This window comes from Vulpes lagopus, chromosome 24, assembly GCF_018345385.1.
Source record: "Vulpes lagopus strain Blue_001 chromosome 24, ASM1834538v1, whole genome shotgun sequence".
Lineage (NCBI taxonomy): Eukaryota > Metazoa > Chordata > Mammalia > Carnivora > Canidae > Vulpes > Vulpes lagopus.
This window is the reverse complement of record NC_054847.1, coordinates 45,856,008-45,871,386: the sequence shown is the minus strand read 5'-3', so window position 1 is coordinate 45,871,386 and position 15,379 is coordinate 45,856,008. Positions and strand designations below refer to the sequence as shown.

The following is a 15,379-nucleotide window of genomic DNA, read 5'->3' as shown; positions in this document are numbered from 1 at the left end:
CCAGGTTTCAGCTGTATAGAACAGCTGTGGTATGAAACATTTCTACTTCCTGAGCTACCCCCAGCCCAGAGATTTGAGACCACTGAACTCTGACCTTGACACAGTGCTTCTGATCCCCTTGGGGACAGAGGGATCTCAACCTGAACCCTAGTCTCCTTCATTTGGAAATCCAAGAGGTCTGAGTAAAGGTTGACAGGTCTCCTTAGCTCATTGTCATTGTACAGACCTCAGAGGGCTAACTGACAGGACTTCCCGTGGCCTGGGACCTGCCCTCTGGTTCCTTGGTTTGGTTTCATGGGTGCATACATGTGTCAAAATTTATCAAACTGTAACATGTTAAATCTGTAAAGCTTATTCTGGATAAATTATACCATAATAAAGGTATAGATTTTTTAAAATTAGAAGTGGATATGAGATTAAAACTAAAAGATGCAAGCTTTCTAGTCCTGTGGCTTCACCTCTAGTCAACAGCTGAGCCACCCAGGTGCTTCTACAAATCCTTTTTTAAGTCAAAAAATACCATAGGGAGGCCCATGCATAAGTACGATGTGCTGGAGCCACACGTGAGCATATGTGGTTAACTAGAGGGACACTGCTTCTGGCCGGTGCTTCATGTGAAGGTGTCTGGTGTGTGTGTGTATGGGGTGCTTCAGAAGGAAAGGGAATGGAGGAAACTACATGGCACTACATGGTTCCAAGCTCTGCCTCCTAGGTCAGGTCTGAAGGTTTATGGCAAGGCCATGTGAAGAAGTTGTCTTCACGGGGGACAGTGTGAGCCGTGGGACGTGCAGGTGGTCTGTGTGACACTGACAGGGGAAAGGCCCCTCATCTCAGCCACCCAGGCTGCAGGGTTTGCTCTGTGCTGTTGACCTCTGGCTGTGGATACAGTGGGGTCAGGCTCTGGCCTCCGGCAGTGGAGGTGAGCAGAGTTTAGAGGTCACTGCAGGATGGGAAAGCACTCAGTGGGCTGCTTTCTGAATCCTTGACATGCTCCTCAGGGCGCCCGCAAAAATGAGAACAGGCCGTCCTCTGATAGGTAGGTGAGGGCAGAGTCGATGAGAACCAGGAGCTGCCCGAACCTTCTAGAACAGTCACAGCCTTCTCAGCCCGCAACTTCACACATTTGACACCTCAGTTTTCGCAGGGGCCATGGAATATTTGGTAAGGACACTCACAAACTTCCCAGGGGCACACGCTTTATTTTGACATTCAAACGACCACAGCAGTTCGGTCAAAAGGAATGTGCCAGAAGGCCAGGTGGGCAGGAGGGGGGGCAGTAGACAGCCACGGCGCCTCCTCATGGGGAGCAGAACCTGCCGCAGAACAAAATGCTGTTGGTGCGGTGGTGTATGATGAAGAAGAGGAAAGGGTGGTCTGCACAGAACCTTGGCTCGGCTCTGCTGCACCGAGCATTCCTGACCACGGCCGTGGCAGCCGCCGCCTCCGTGCCCTCCTCATTCACCTCCACGAAGCACTTGTGCGCCACCTTGGACACCGGCACATTCTTCTTCGCTGACATTCCAGAAAAGTCTGCCTTGGCCTCCTCAAATGCATCAATCATGCCTACACTTCGAAGAAAAGACTCCAAGTCATAACTCTCCTCCAGCTTCAACCGGGGAAGGAAAACTTGAACTTTGTTCTTAGTCATGTTTTCTGGATCTGTCCAGGCTCTGAACTTCTCGTACGTAAGTGCTTTTTCCACCTGAAGTAAGAAGGAACCAAATCTTAAAACGTAGAAACAACAGCCTGGCACCCACCACCCCGCTGACAGGCAACGAGATGAGTCCTGGTCCAAGACAATGTACACATTGTCTTGTTCCTCTTGTACACATACCAAGCTTTTCCCTCAAATTCTCATCTTTCTCCCTGCTTTATGGCTATATGAAGAAAATAACCAAAAAACACCTGAGACAGGGGAGTTGTGGGGGTTTATTTTGTTTGTGTGTTTTATTTTTTATCTGTACCAATCTCATTTCAAGTGTCTTTTAGTTTGGCAAGTTCTCATAACCAAGTGATTGTATGCATGTGATGCACGTCAGCGTGAATTAGAGACTGTTTGACAAAAGAGACAGAGAATGGCTCAGAACTCTGATGGGCCAGTGCGGGAAGACCAGGGAACATCTGAACAGGAAGGAAGACTCAGCTTCTGGGGAGGCGAGAGCAGAAACAGAGAGTTCAACAACACTGTGGCTTCCGCCATTCTTGTTGGTCTTCGGCCTGTCCTGGCATTCGCTTCAAAACTTCCAAGACCCGTCACTCACTCTGTTTGGCCACAGTTAAGAAAGAAAGGAAGAAGGGGCTTCCACTGCCTCTCGCCTTTCTCTTCACCACCTGGAGTCCAGGCAGATGCTCCTCTATAGTGATGGTTGTTTGGATGTTAACTCGAATTCCCAGACCCTCCTAATTTTCTTCTAAAGCAGATCTCACCTTCAACTCATGCCAAGAGCTTTCTTGATTCCAAAGAGAAACCAGGGCAATTGCACAGGCCCCACCCTCATCATCCTGTGCGTTTGTGTGCTGGTGCCGGCTTGTATCTCTGGCAGGAGTCAACTGTTAGACCCTCAGTAGCCTAAACTCAGCCAGATGGGAGGATTTACACCAAGGGAACCATATGCAACATTATATATGAACCCTTTCCCATCCCCAGAGAGCCAAGATAATAAGCACACTACTGGTCAGGACCTCCCTACAAATTTATTTCCTCCCACTGTGAACTCGTTCCTTTTCTTTCATGGGAAGAAAGCCCCCTCCTCTTGTCTAAAGAAAATTCTTCAGCTGTACTTGAGCCTCTTGCTACTCAAAGTGTGGTCCCTGATCAGTAGCATCTACATCACCTGGAATCTTGTTAGAAATGCAGAATCTCACACCATCGCCCCTCCCCAGCCCCAAATCAAAAATTGCATTTTAATAAGACACCCAGGAGTTTCCTATGCACATTCATGTTTGAGAAACACTGCCCAAGGATGCCTGGGTGGCTCAGTGGTTGAGCATCTGCCTTTGGCTTGGGATGTGATCCCAGAGTCGTGGGATGGAGTGTTGCATCAGGTTCCTGGCAGGGTAGCCTGCTTCTCCCTCTGCCTAGTCTCTGCCGCCCTCTCTCTCCGTGCTCTCATGGATGAATAAATAAAATCTTTAAAAAAGAAAGGAAAGAAAGAAAGAAAGAAAGAAAGAAAGAAAGAAAGAAAGAAAGAAAGAAAGAAAGAAAGAAAGAAAGAAAGAAAGAAAGAAAGAAAGAAAGAAAGAAAAGAAGAGAAAGGAAAGGAAAGGAAAGGAAAAGGAAAGGAAAAGGAAAGGAAAAGGAAAGGAAAAGGAAAGGAAAAGGAAAAGGAAAAGGAAAAGAAAAGAAAAGAAAAGAAAAGAAAAGAAAAGAAAAGAAAAGAAAAGAAAAGAAAAGAAAAGAAGAAACGAAACAGTGAATCCCTCTTCCTGCCTAGCACTTTACTTCAATAATTATTGGGACCTCAACTAGCCCCTCCCTTCACATAGCATTCTTAGAATTTTTGAAGTCTCTCTTCTCAGCTTCATCAGAATGCGACCTCGCCCAATTCCACTCCTGGATACATACTCAACAGAAATGCAAACACATGTTCACCAGAACATGAGATGCTGTTCATTCAATACTCCTAAAAACCCTCAACTGGAATTCCTCAAATGCCATCTGATGGACGAACATTAAAAAATGGACTCAAGCTGTCTCCGCAGATGCTCCGACTCCCTGATGAGGGCTTACCTCGGCAAGATCAGTGTTGTCATCTGGCAGCAGAATGACCATGCTCAGCTCCTCCCCCGCGTAGGGCAGCTCCAGGATCTGAGTGTGCACGTCATCCACATACCCCATTTTAAATTTAGCCTGCTTAAACATCATCTGCACCGTCTTTCTCTCCTAATGAAAATACGAAATTAAAATCCAATTGCTGGAAAATGAGCACAGCTTACTAAAGATAAGATATATTTAATCTGCAGGACCCCCAGGTACAGAGAAGAGAATTACTATTTCTGCACATTATGCTGATAGATGCAAAATCTTCATTCTTACATATTAGTATCGAATACAACATGCTATTGTCCCAGCAGATCAACCATTACCAAGTGAGAGAGGATAAAATTTATGAATAGAGAGAGACAACACCCTACATTACTTCCAGAAGAAATTGTGTTTTTCTTTTCTGAAAAGATGCATTAGAGAAACACTCCTAGCAACCTTATAGTTAAACTTTATTTATCCAAGTTAAGGGGAGAATTAACTAAAAATCAGGTTTTGTGGTTGAAGGATGTGGTTAGAAAAGATGTATAGGCCACAGAGACTTATATTTTTATTGCTCAATTATATGGCTTTATGGCTTTGGTTTTCTTGGAGAGGGGACCTTGACAAGATTTGTTGTGTCCACCATTTCTAAAGCTTGCATCAAATGCATTTCTAGACTTTTAAATCTGCGTGCAATATCCTATCATCAAGTTGATGCAAGTGAAATTTCAAGCTAATTGCTATTGACGCCAATTATTAACATACTTAACAGTGAAGGGACAAAAGTGTTTTTAAAGTTAGGCTTTAAGTCTAGAGATCTGATGTCCAGTATGATGACTACAGTTACTAATACTTGTAGTGAATATGGAAATTTGCTAAGAGAGTAGATTTCAGGTGCCCTCATCACAAAAATAATACGGTAACCATGTAAGGAAAGTGTATGTTAATTGGCTTGACCACAACAGTTATTTCATTATATGTATTACATCAAATCATCATCTCACTCACCTTATATACAATTTTTATTTTTAAAAAGATCTAAAAATAAAGACAAAGTTAGCCTGAACATCTGTTAACACTTTTTTTCTTGTGTTCAGAATTGCATGGCTGTGAATTATAAGTGAATATATAGGCATAGTTGTCACTGACATTGCAAGAAGGTGTCTACGTCAATACAGTGATATTTCAGGACATACGTAATGCCAAGGGTTAGAGAACATTTTCTTTCGATCTAAATAATAGGGCCAAAGACAGACGAATCGGTTTACAAAGGATGTGAACACAAAACTGTCAATATAAAAATGATTTTACCTTTTCTCTTCCCCTCTCCAACAAAAGATATACAGGGGGTATGAAATTCATTCAGAAATATAGTATGAAATCAATTATTTTTCCTATTCACCCACAATCTTTCCCAGCATATCACATTAAGGGAGTAGCAGTGCATCCAACAAATACTTCCCTACCTGGTTGATTTTAAAGGGCATTCCCCTTGTGCTCTTTCTGTCAAACTGTTCATGCCATTTCCCTTTGAAATAGATGGCATTCACGAGAACCAGCTTAGTCAGTGCATCAACTGTCCCAGCACCCAGGATCTCTGAAATCTTCCCTGCAAAGAATATGAGAGAAGTTTATTGCTATTTGGGGGGAGAAGGGAGGGGAATAAACATTCTCTTCTGACAATGCTCCTGACATATGAAGCTTGGCTTGGCTGATAGCCAGGCTGGAATCCTGCCCTCCTGGCTGTCTGAGGAAAGGGCGATGGGATGTAGTGCTGCGCACACACAGGACATGTACTGCTTGCCCCTAAACAGCAATCTCGAAGCAGGCAGGTCAACTATCATTTTGCCCTCAATTTATAGATCTAGAAATTCAGGTCAAGGCATTTGCCTGACATTTTGCGAAGGTCACATAGGTGGCAAGTGCCTGAGCCGAGACAATAGCCCAAGAGTCTTGCTTCTAATTGTATGCTTGCCAACCTTGATGCCGCTACTGACATTGTAAGCCAGATACTTCTTTGTTGTGGGAAGCGTCCTGGGCATTGTAGGATGTTCCACCAGTAGCATTTCCCCAGTTGTGACAACCAAAATGTCTTTAGCCATTGGCAAACGTCACCTGGGGGCTGACTCTGGTTGAGAAAATTGCTCTATGCTAAGCTTCAAATCTCACTTAGGCGAAGAGAAGCTTCTGAAGGATGAAAGAATACAGACCCGTAAATGGATGAAAGCAGCCCTCCTGAAGGCAGTGAATGGGGGGACGGGATTAAGGGGTGCAATAAAGGGGCCCGAATTAAGTTATCCAATAAGACCAGGGACAAGGTGATGCCCAATGTCCCCTATGGCGCTGATACCTTGGGGAAACACAATGGTAGTCCATCTGATGAAGAGGAAGTGAGTAATGTAGGGAGGGAGTGTGATGTATGTAGAAGCTTCTGGCATCCCCAAATGAAGTGCTAGCAGTGCTGGATCAATGGGAAAGCGAGAGACCACTGCACATATAACATAGGAGGACGTGAGAGGCTGTACCCTTCCCACGATCATTATTTGATTGGCGTTCAGTACAATCATGGGCTCAGCTGCTGCCTGACATGAAGTGGGTGCACCATAAAGACAGAGTGGATGTGGGGCGCCTGGGTGGCTCAGTGGTTGAGCGTCTGCCTTTGGCTCAGGTCAGGATCCCAGGATCCCAGGGTCCTGAGATCGAGTCCCACATTGGGCTCCCCACAGGGAGCCTGCTTCTCCCTCTACCTGTGTCTCTGCCTCTCTGTGTGTCTCTCATGAATAAATACATAAAATCTTTAAAAGAAAAAAAAAAGAATGGATGTACTAATGCAGGCTAGGTGAGCACATGAAGAAATAAGTGATTTAACACCCCCCCCCCATACCTACACTTCTAGAAGTTTCTAGCTTGTGTCAGGTACTCTGAGTGCTTAAAAGCATGCCCTTCCCCTGTGAACTCTAGCCAAGCACTGGCAGAAGGATTCCTGCTAAGACAGAGGGTGGTCTGGGCAGGGGAGGCTGCAGGTTCCTCATGAGCTGCCCTTCCAGAATCTGGACAAGGCAGAGAAGCTCTTGCCCTGAAAGCAAATTCCACCACAGTCACGTGACAACGGGAGGACAGCCCCATAGACAAAACTAGCCTGTCCTCGTCACCACAGGGGGGTGACGTGAAATGTGGCCCCATCTCAGCCGCAACCTAACCCGAACATCATCCTGCCCTCGGGGCATGACGAGGGCTTTCCCCTCCTCACCCAGAAGGCTGACAGGGACCATCAGCAAAGGAACCATCAGTCAGGGAGAAAAAGTGAATCCATATGGTGCTGATGAGTCTATTTCCCTAGCTACAACAATGAAAGGGTTGAGTGTAGACGGTGCCCCTAGCAGATCCCTGTTTCTTTCTCAAAAGCTTCCTAGAACGGGGTTAGTGTCAGTCCCAACCTCTGAGCCAGCCCAGTTCATCCACCCCAAACAGGAAGCACTTCTCAGGCAGTTTCCAGCACAATCCAGAAGGGGAGAGGGTCTGAGATTCTCACTCGGTTGACGTAGCTTTTGGAAATGACCACTTCGTGACCTCATAAACCTGAGAAAAATACCCGAGCCGCATGGCTGGTGGGCCTCTCTCACCTTCCGTCTTCTCTGTCACCCAGTGGTTTATGTGCTCCCGGCATTCTTCAGTGTCTTTGGCGAACGACAGCTCCTCCAGCTCCGCCTGGTAGAACTTCTGGCAGGATTCCCTGTAGGCCTACAAACACGAGTACGGGTCTGTTCTGCTCAGCCCAGGTCCCACGTCAACAAACTTGTCACTATGCTCCCCCTCAAGCAGGACCTCTGAGTGGGGCATCCTGCGCTGTTAGACTCGTGTAAGTGATTGGCAAAAGTGAGCAGACCGCGGAGGCCGTGGCTGACCCCCTGCCCGGGGCCCGACACCAGGGAGGACACATGACATTGGCCCCCAGCTGGTTCACAGGCCACTGGGAGAAATGACAGAGGTCCGCACATAGTTCCAAAGGCTTCGAGAACGCAGATGGTGGTGGGCACGCATGGAACAGCCCATGAATGGTCCTGTCCAATGCTTCTGCTCCATGCTGACTTCCTGTTTGATTTTCTGTCTGCCAGGCACTCTAACTTCCTTTTACCCGTTTCTGTATCACCAACACCAACCACAGTGTCTGAATTTGAGAACGATGGAGAATACTCCATAGTGGAAACAGATCCTCCAGGAGTGGAATGGATAGGCCTAGATCACACCCGGGGGCGCCAGGGCTGAGGGGTGGATTAGGGGAAACAGTGGCAGGGGATGAGCTCTGAAATGCAAGTTCAAGTCAGGAAGGGCCTGCACCCAATGCGTGAAAACCCAAAGATAACTCACCTCACAAAAACTTGGTTTCAGATATAATGTGCCTGGCAATTGGCTCCCATCCTCCGCCCATCTCCTGTCCTCAAATATTTTAGCTTCTACAGAAGAAAGAAAATGTGGAGAGAAAGAGAAGCCAAGCAACTGACAAAAAGGGGAGGTGAGTTCCTGTGTCCCCAAGATCCCCCAATTACAATACTCAAAGATGAGGATGACGTTCAAAAATGAACATCAATTAACCAGAAGATTCCTGGGATCATTAGTGCTTGTCCTAGAAGACCCAGAACATTCTCCAATGCTACTTAAGCCCCAAATAGGCGATCTCTACAGCAGCCAGGACAGGGATGTATTTGAATCGGACAGAGGCACCCTTGGAACTGCCGGCCAGGAAGATGGCCGGGTTTGCCCAGATGACTCCATTGATCTGAGGTCGCCACACTCTGCAGAGTATGCAACATAATTTTTTGGCCCTCACTTATTGCGTGATGGCAGGCTTTTTACTGCACTGGGGAGCTTGGGAATGACAGGCTTCAGTAAATAGGAAGTGCACAGACTAAAAGCCTCACTTTTATGAACCAATTTTAATTAAAAAGACTCTTGTGTCACTAGTATGGGAGAACCTGGCTGGACTTGGAGAGATCCATCAGGAAAGAATTTAATGGTGTAGAAAATACAGTGAGAATGGACTGGACCCAGGCAGTGGTGGCGATGATTCAAAGAGGGGACACATTTAAGAGGCCTTGAGAGACTGGCCCTGCAGGAACCACCCAACAACCGGAGGTGAGACTGGGGACAGCTGTATACACACAGGGGACGATGTGGTCACTGAGACATAGGGGGTCAAGGGGCAGGGAGGCAGGTCTGGGTGCAGGAGGATGCACATATTGAGGTTGACATTTGGGAAGAATCTCTCAAAAACAACTTTTAAAAAGACCAGAGGCAATCATAAAATTCAAAATTACAGAAGATTACAATTCTGGGCACATTTAAGGCACCAGAATTATACTTTATCTCTGTTCTTCTGCAGTGTCTATCTTTTTTTGCCTTTTTTTTTTTTTTTTTTTGACATCAATACGTGAGCACAACTTACTGGAAGAAAATCACATGTCTCCTCTCCGAAGAGTCTGTTGGCAGTTCTGAGCAAGTACTGAGTGCCGGATTTGTTAACCTCCGCGAGGAGCGACCGGAAACCTTGGTGAATATCTCCATCTCTGCTCAAACAAAGCGCCTGGTAACAGACAAGGACGGGGCCTTGTAACATTGCCATTGCCATTGCCATCTCCCACAAAGAGCTATCTCCAAACCAACCCCTGCGCTGAAGATCACAACAGCTCCCCCATCTTGAAGGGGGTTTGGTTTAACTCTCCCACAGCACTTCTCCACTTGGGCGCTGTTGCATTTGGGGTCATTGCGGGGGCTATTCTCCGTGTTTTAAGAGATTGTGAGCATTTCTAGCCTCTAACCACTAGATGTCAGGAGGACCTCTCAGCTAGGACAACCAAGCTGTCCCGTCAGTGGCAGATGTCCCCTGGAAGACAAAATCGTGCCAGGGCGTAAACCACTGACCTGGCAGATTGACCCACTTAGAAAGGTGGGTGTGATGACTCAGAAGGGAGACACAACAGAACAAATAGGTAGCTGGAATGAAGCTGGCATGACCCAGGGAAGACCAGAATGAGCAGAAATCAACAGAGACTACGTCAGCAGCAATTTCAGACGTTCTGCAGACCACCCTGTGACTTCCATGTCAAGTCAGAGTGGAAGTTAAGGTTGTTCCTCTGTCTCCCAATGGCCCTCGTCCAAAGCCTCCCTCCTCCAGGCAGCTGGAAGAAACCACCCGCCTGTCCCCCCCCCACCCCCAGCTGCCATCCCCAGGGGCACTTCCAGAAGGTGCCCACATACCCCTGCTATCAATGGGGAAGTCCTGGGCACTGACCATGTTCTGGGGCTGTCCGAGAAACTTAAGCTAACAAAAAGGTTAGAGATTACTTCCCTAAAGTGTTTGCCACTACTGCCTTTGTAGCTCAGGTCCTGGGGACCCGTTTCAGCTCAATCAGATTACACGTTCCTTCTCAATGATTTCAGAAACAAAAGTCCACACTGTGGTGCTTTCTTCTTGTGCTTATGCCTAATCATACCCTAGAAAGAACCCACTTAACAGAAAGTTCGTTCAAACAGCTACATCTCAATTGGGTATTTGACGTTAGCAAAAACCTAAAATGTAACAAAGGTGAAATTTCCAGACTTCCTGTGGGACAGAATTATAGCTCACCTGACTTATCAAAGTCACCACTTTGCTATCACATATTGATGCTCTGATCTAGTAGCAAAAGTGACATAATGACTCGTTTGGTCAAGGTCCTGCAGGTGGGCTGTCAAGGTAGGCTGCAGGTTCTGAAACAATTCCCATTTCTGCCTCCAGCTGCTCTTTTTCCCTCACCACGGTGCCTCCTGCCACCCACCAGCCACCCGCCAGCCTGCCCTGGCTTCCATCAGCTGCTGTGACGTATGAAATGACGAGCTCTGTGAAAGAACCGAAAAAAGCGACCCACTGTTCTTCCTCTGCGACAGGCACACATACCTGGGACATCTGGGCAGCGGTGTTTCCTTTGGCCCCCATGAAGACCATGGCCAGGGCAGAGGAGATGCTCAGAGGGGAGCAGAACACATTTCGCGAGCTGTCCTCTCTACCCAACATTTTTAATAAGTTGATGGCAAAACTGCCATTTGCTTCATAGAGATCATCCATCAGGGAAGGTCTGTATCAAAAGGACAACACGAAGCACATCAGCCAAGCCCACCGTTGTGTCATCTGGCCAACAGCACCCCTGTCAGTGGTCAGTGGCATGGCCAGAAGAATAACCACACCCCCACAGCCAGCCACGTTCAACCTCCGAAACCTTTGTTATCTTGCACAGCATTAGAGGCCTTGCAGATATGATTCACTGAATCAAGGACTTGAGACAGGGAGATTTCCTCCAGTATCCAGGTGGGCTCAGCATAATTCCTGGGTCCTCCTAAGAGGAAGGCAGGAGGCTCAGAGCCAGAGAAGGAGATGCGACAAGAGAAGCAAAGGTCAGAATGACATGAGGCCATGATCAAGGAATGCAGGCAGGACACAGACTCTGCCCCTGCAACTGTATCTCCTTAGGCCTTGGGTGAGGCGGGGATCTCCTGGATGTCTCAGGGGCAGGAGAGCAGAGGAGCTCAGTGGGTGCAAGAGGACAGGGAGACAACTGTTTCAACCAGAGCCTCCCCAGGGTTGACTGGTTCCTTGAAAGCTACTTCTTAAGGCTTTTTTTTAAAGAGGAGATAGAAGATGTCTCTGATTTAGGAAGGAAAAAAAAAAAAGTGTGATGTCAAACCAACCAACCAAAAAAAAAAAAAAAAAAGTATAAGGTTGGAGTCTAAATATAGATTCTATAATAGACCCAACCAGTGCAAATTCAGGTTTAAAAGAAATGATATAACATATCAACCAAGGGGTGCTTGAATGGGTCGGGAGGTTAAACAGCCAATTCTTGGTTTCAGCTCAGGTCATAATCTCAGGGTCCTGAGATCAAGCACCACCACCACCACCCGCCCCATGACAGGCTCTGCTCAGCGGGGACTTGGCTTGAAGATCCTCTCTCCCTTTCACTATGCACATCCTCCTGCTCACACTCACTCTCTCTCTAAAATGAATAAATGGATAAATCCATCCATCTATCAATCAATCATACAACATCAACCAAGAGAATACAATAGTGGCAAAGCTTGCACAGCGGTATGCTATACTTTACAGGTCACTTCTTAGAGGACAACAGTGGAAGTTCCTCACTGTCCTCCCCTCTGGAAGCCTCTCCAGAACCTTCAGCTGCTCGGCTTGAACCCGAGGGCTGCAGGTGTGGGAACGCTGATGCATCTGCAGTGGGCAAGTCCCATGAGGGAGCAGTGTCCAGCCTGCCTGCAGGCCACCTCCGGCCACACATTTCCTCGCCTGGCATTGGAGGACTTTCAGAAAAGGAACAGCTAGGAGCCCGAGGGAGACGCAAACTGCACAGCACGGGGCCCAGCACAGGTGGCACCAAAGGGACCCGAAGGAGGAGAGAATTAGGTAAAGCAGAGGTGATAGACACAACTCTGGAGTTGATCCTACCTGAGCCTAAACTTAGGTGGCTGCGTGTGAGTGCTGTGTGTGTGTGTGTGTTTGTGTGTGTGTGTGTGTGGTCCTGCCTGAACAGGCAAAGGAGTGTACTGGAAATTCACACCAATGCCAACTGTACATTTTAACTGCACCTAATGGCAAATGCCTTCTTCTGGGTCCTTCCATCTTTCCTCTTCCTTCATTGCATTTCCACGTGGGCAGGTGCTGGTCAGTAGCAGGGTATTTCCCATCAGCGTCTGCCCCATCCATCAGCGATGACACACTGGCACACACTTATCCCGAGGGCGCCTCGGGGGTGTGTCCAGGTCACACCCATAAAGAGGCAGGAGCTGGAACAGGATAACCCTATGACTCTCTTTCCTCGTGATGCCCCATTACTTTGTGATGACCCAATCTCATGTGCACATTAAGCTTTCGAGAGGGCTGGGCTTGAAACAAAGAGGAATTTGCCCGATATAAATCTAAAAAGGGATGAATTTCAACATGATACGAAACAACACCTCTGGGTACCCGTGTCACCATCCCACTGCATCATAAGAACACAATAATGTGGAAAGGTCTGATTTCCAGCTATAGGGAGCCACACAAACATAGATGGGTGGTTTCAAGCCAGCCCTGTGCTCTGTAACTGGATCATTTATAAAGTCCTAAGGAAGCCCACAGAGAAGTGAAATAAATTCTCTTTAAAAGCTCAGGAGAAGGCGAGGGGTGAGCTGGCTTTCAGGGGCTGGGCAAGAGCTTCTGGGAGGTGAGGAAGGGGGAGGTGACGTTAAGGCCACGGTGATGGGATTGGCAGGAGAAAGAAGGTGGCAGGAGGTGCAGGGCAGGCGATGTGGGGCGGGGGCGCTGGCTCTCTGTGGTCGCGTGACACAAGGTGGCTGGAGACAAGAAGCCTGACCTTGAGCTATGGTCCGGAAAGCCAGGTATGGTTTTTAAACAAATGTTTTTCTATGAGTCCACTGGATTTTAGAAACTCAGCGGCTCACCGCTGAGCCTGGAAAAAGGCTGGGGAAGCTGCTGGCTGCCTACTGCCATTAAGCAGTGGCTGCGGGATAGGGAGGAAGCACGAGCAGGGCAGGGTGGAGGGTGGCACTGCCCGGGCCGGGTGACCCATCACATGAGGGGCACATGAGGGACACGGAAAAGGAGTCAAGGATGACACTGAGGCTGGCCAAAAACAAGACAACAGGCCCCAGGTGGAGTTGCTTATGCTCAGCCCCAGATCCGGAGTCTTGATTTCATTAGTTTCAGCTCTCCCCAAAATGGGATCTTAAACCTGTGAATCAGGAGCCGCCTAGTGAGGTCCCCTGCTGACAGTCCCCTGCCATCCCCTAATGGAAGATAACTTTGCAATAACCAACCCTCTGTTTTGCCAGGATAACTTCCTTAGTCCCACTCCCCTTCTGCTTAGAAGTCTTCGATTCTGGACAGTTCCTCAGATCCTTCCACTGCCAGACGGGATGCTGCCCCATTCGAACTAATCTGCGCTCAAGTGAACTCAACTCTTCAATATGCCTCAGTTTATCTTTTAGCAGACTCCTAGCTAATTGACGCTTCGGGCTGGCCATGAACCACTGGAGGTTTATCTGAGGAGCCACATGGAATGAGGAAGGTGATACATTCCATCTGAGATGTGTAGACCATGCAGAGCACCTAGGTACCTAGGAACCTGTGAGGGAGACAGGGAGGGGTGCTGGTGAACCCAGGCAGGTTCCTGAGGCCGGGAGAAGTCCCAGAGCAAGAGGTCCCGCCCATTAGCACCAGGTTGCCAGAGATCCCAGGCAAATGGGATGAACCTACGAGGTACAGAGAGGCCTACAGGGGAAATCCACCTAGATTGCTGTTGTTGTTGTTTTAAGATTATTTATTTATTCATGAGACAGAGAGAGACAGAGAGAGAGAGGCAGAGACACAGACAGAGGGAGAGGCAGGCTCCCTGCGGGACTGGATCCCAGGCTCTGGGGACCACGACCTGACCCAAAGGCAGATGCTCAACCGCTGAGCCCCCAGGTGCCCGACTCGCCTAGTTTTTAAGAATTTCCAGTATTTGCAGGTAGGAAGAGGAAGATGATAAGGGCCAAGGAGGAGGGGTCCCCTGGGGCCTGGGAGGGCGTGTGCCAGGGGCCAGGGCAGCGGGAGGGCGCGGGTGGGGGGCGGGAAGGCAGCACAGGCGGCGGCGGAGGCTGCTGCGCCCGAGGCCTCACCCGAGCGGCAGCGGCGGCGGGAGCCGGAGCCCGGGAGTCCCTTAAACTGATTCCTGGGGCCGCAGACCAGGCGCAGACAGGCAAGGGAGCGTGGTGTCGAGGAGAAGCGGCCACTGAAGGCCACGTGAAAGAAAGAAAAAGGATGAAGAAAAGCAAAGACTACGGAAGGGACAAACGGGGCACAGGAAGGACGGAGGGAAGCGCGGCGGGAGGGAGGAGGGAGGAGGGGGGAGGGGGAGGGGGGCGCGGCGCGGGCGGGGGCTGCCCGGTCGGGGGCGCCTCTCCCTTCCCGCGGGCTCCGCGCAGCGCAGGGGGCGCCCCGGCCCGGGCGTGTCCGCCTCCGCCCCCCCCCCCGCTCGGTGCCTCCGCCGGCCCCGCGGGCGCGGCCCCCCCGCCCCCCCGCCCGGGACCCCGGGGACGCGCGCCTCCGCCCGGTACCTGCGGCTCCGGCTCCGCGGCGGCTGCTCCCCGAGCTCGCTGCGCGCTGGCGGCCGCCTGACCTGGGCCGGGCTTCCGGGGCGGACTCAGCCGTCGGGTGCCGCCGCCCGCGCCCGGCGGGGGGGGGGGGGGGGGGAGCAGCGCCGCCCCGCGGTCGCCTGGGGCCCGGGCCGCGCGCTCCGTGTTTGGAGCGTGAGCGCGAGAGCGGGTGCACGGCGGCCCCGGGGCTCCGCGGTGTAGCGCCGCCTGCAGCCCGCGCCTGGTCCTGGGGACGCGGGGTCGAGTCCCGCGTCGGGCTCCCTGCGCGGAGCCTGCGTCTCCCTCTGCCTGGGTCTCTGCCTCTCTCTCTCTCTCTGTGTCTCTCATGAATAAATAAATAAAACCTTAAAATAAAATAAAAGCGACCCTCCACTCTGGAAATTTACCAAAAGCAAGGCCAGAGGGTAAAGGTTCTTAGGGCCCCTGGCTTCCAAACTGCTCTGGTCGGACTTC

General features: G+C 49.6%; 1 protein-coding gene across 2 annotated transcripts; it reads right to left on the bottom strand.

The window, feature by feature from the left end:
• Window positions 1-1,182: 1,182 nt before the first annotated feature.
• LOC121481783 (serpin B8-like) lies at window positions 1,183-14,990 on the bottom strand. Of its 2 annotated transcripts, XM_041739291.1 has the most exons (7): window positions 14,888-14,990; window positions 10,680-10,857; window positions 9,189-9,326; window positions 7,369-7,486; window positions 5,212-5,354; window positions 3,731-3,883; window positions 1,183-1,702 (listed from the first exon to the last, which is right to left on the bottom strand). In XM_041739291.1, exons 2-7 carry the CDS (start codon window positions 10,845-10,847, stop codon window positions 1,298-1,300), a joined length of 1,125 nt encoding a protein of 374 aa, XP_041595225.1. In that variant the 5' UTR covers window positions 10,848-10,857; window positions 14,888-14,990; the 3' UTR covers window positions 1,183-1,297. The 2 variants fall into 2 exon arrangements, with proteins under 2 accessions (XP_041595225.1, XP_041595226.1); XM_041739292.1 differs by lacking the exons at window positions 10,680-10,857; window positions 14,888-14,990 and adding an exon at window positions 8,114-8,199 and having other exon boundaries at window positions 9,189-9,327.
• Between the last annotated feature and the right edge of the window lie 389 nt (window positions 14,991-15,379).

Excerpts from the sequence above, each read along its gene's own strand:
- LOC121481783 (XM_041739291.1), bottom strand. The coding sequence starts at position 10,847 with ATGGATGATCTCTATGAAGCAAATGGCAGTTTTGCCATCAACTTATTA. Across the intron at positions 9,327-10,679 it reads CCGCTGCCCAGATGTCCCAG|GCGCTTTGTTTGAGCAGAGA; the intron begins GTATGTGTGCCT and ends GTCTGTTACCAG. Across the intron at positions 1,703-3,730 it reads ACAACACTGATCTTGCCGAG|GTGGAAAAAGCACTTACGTA; the intron begins GTAAGCCCTCAT and ends TTCTTACTTCAG.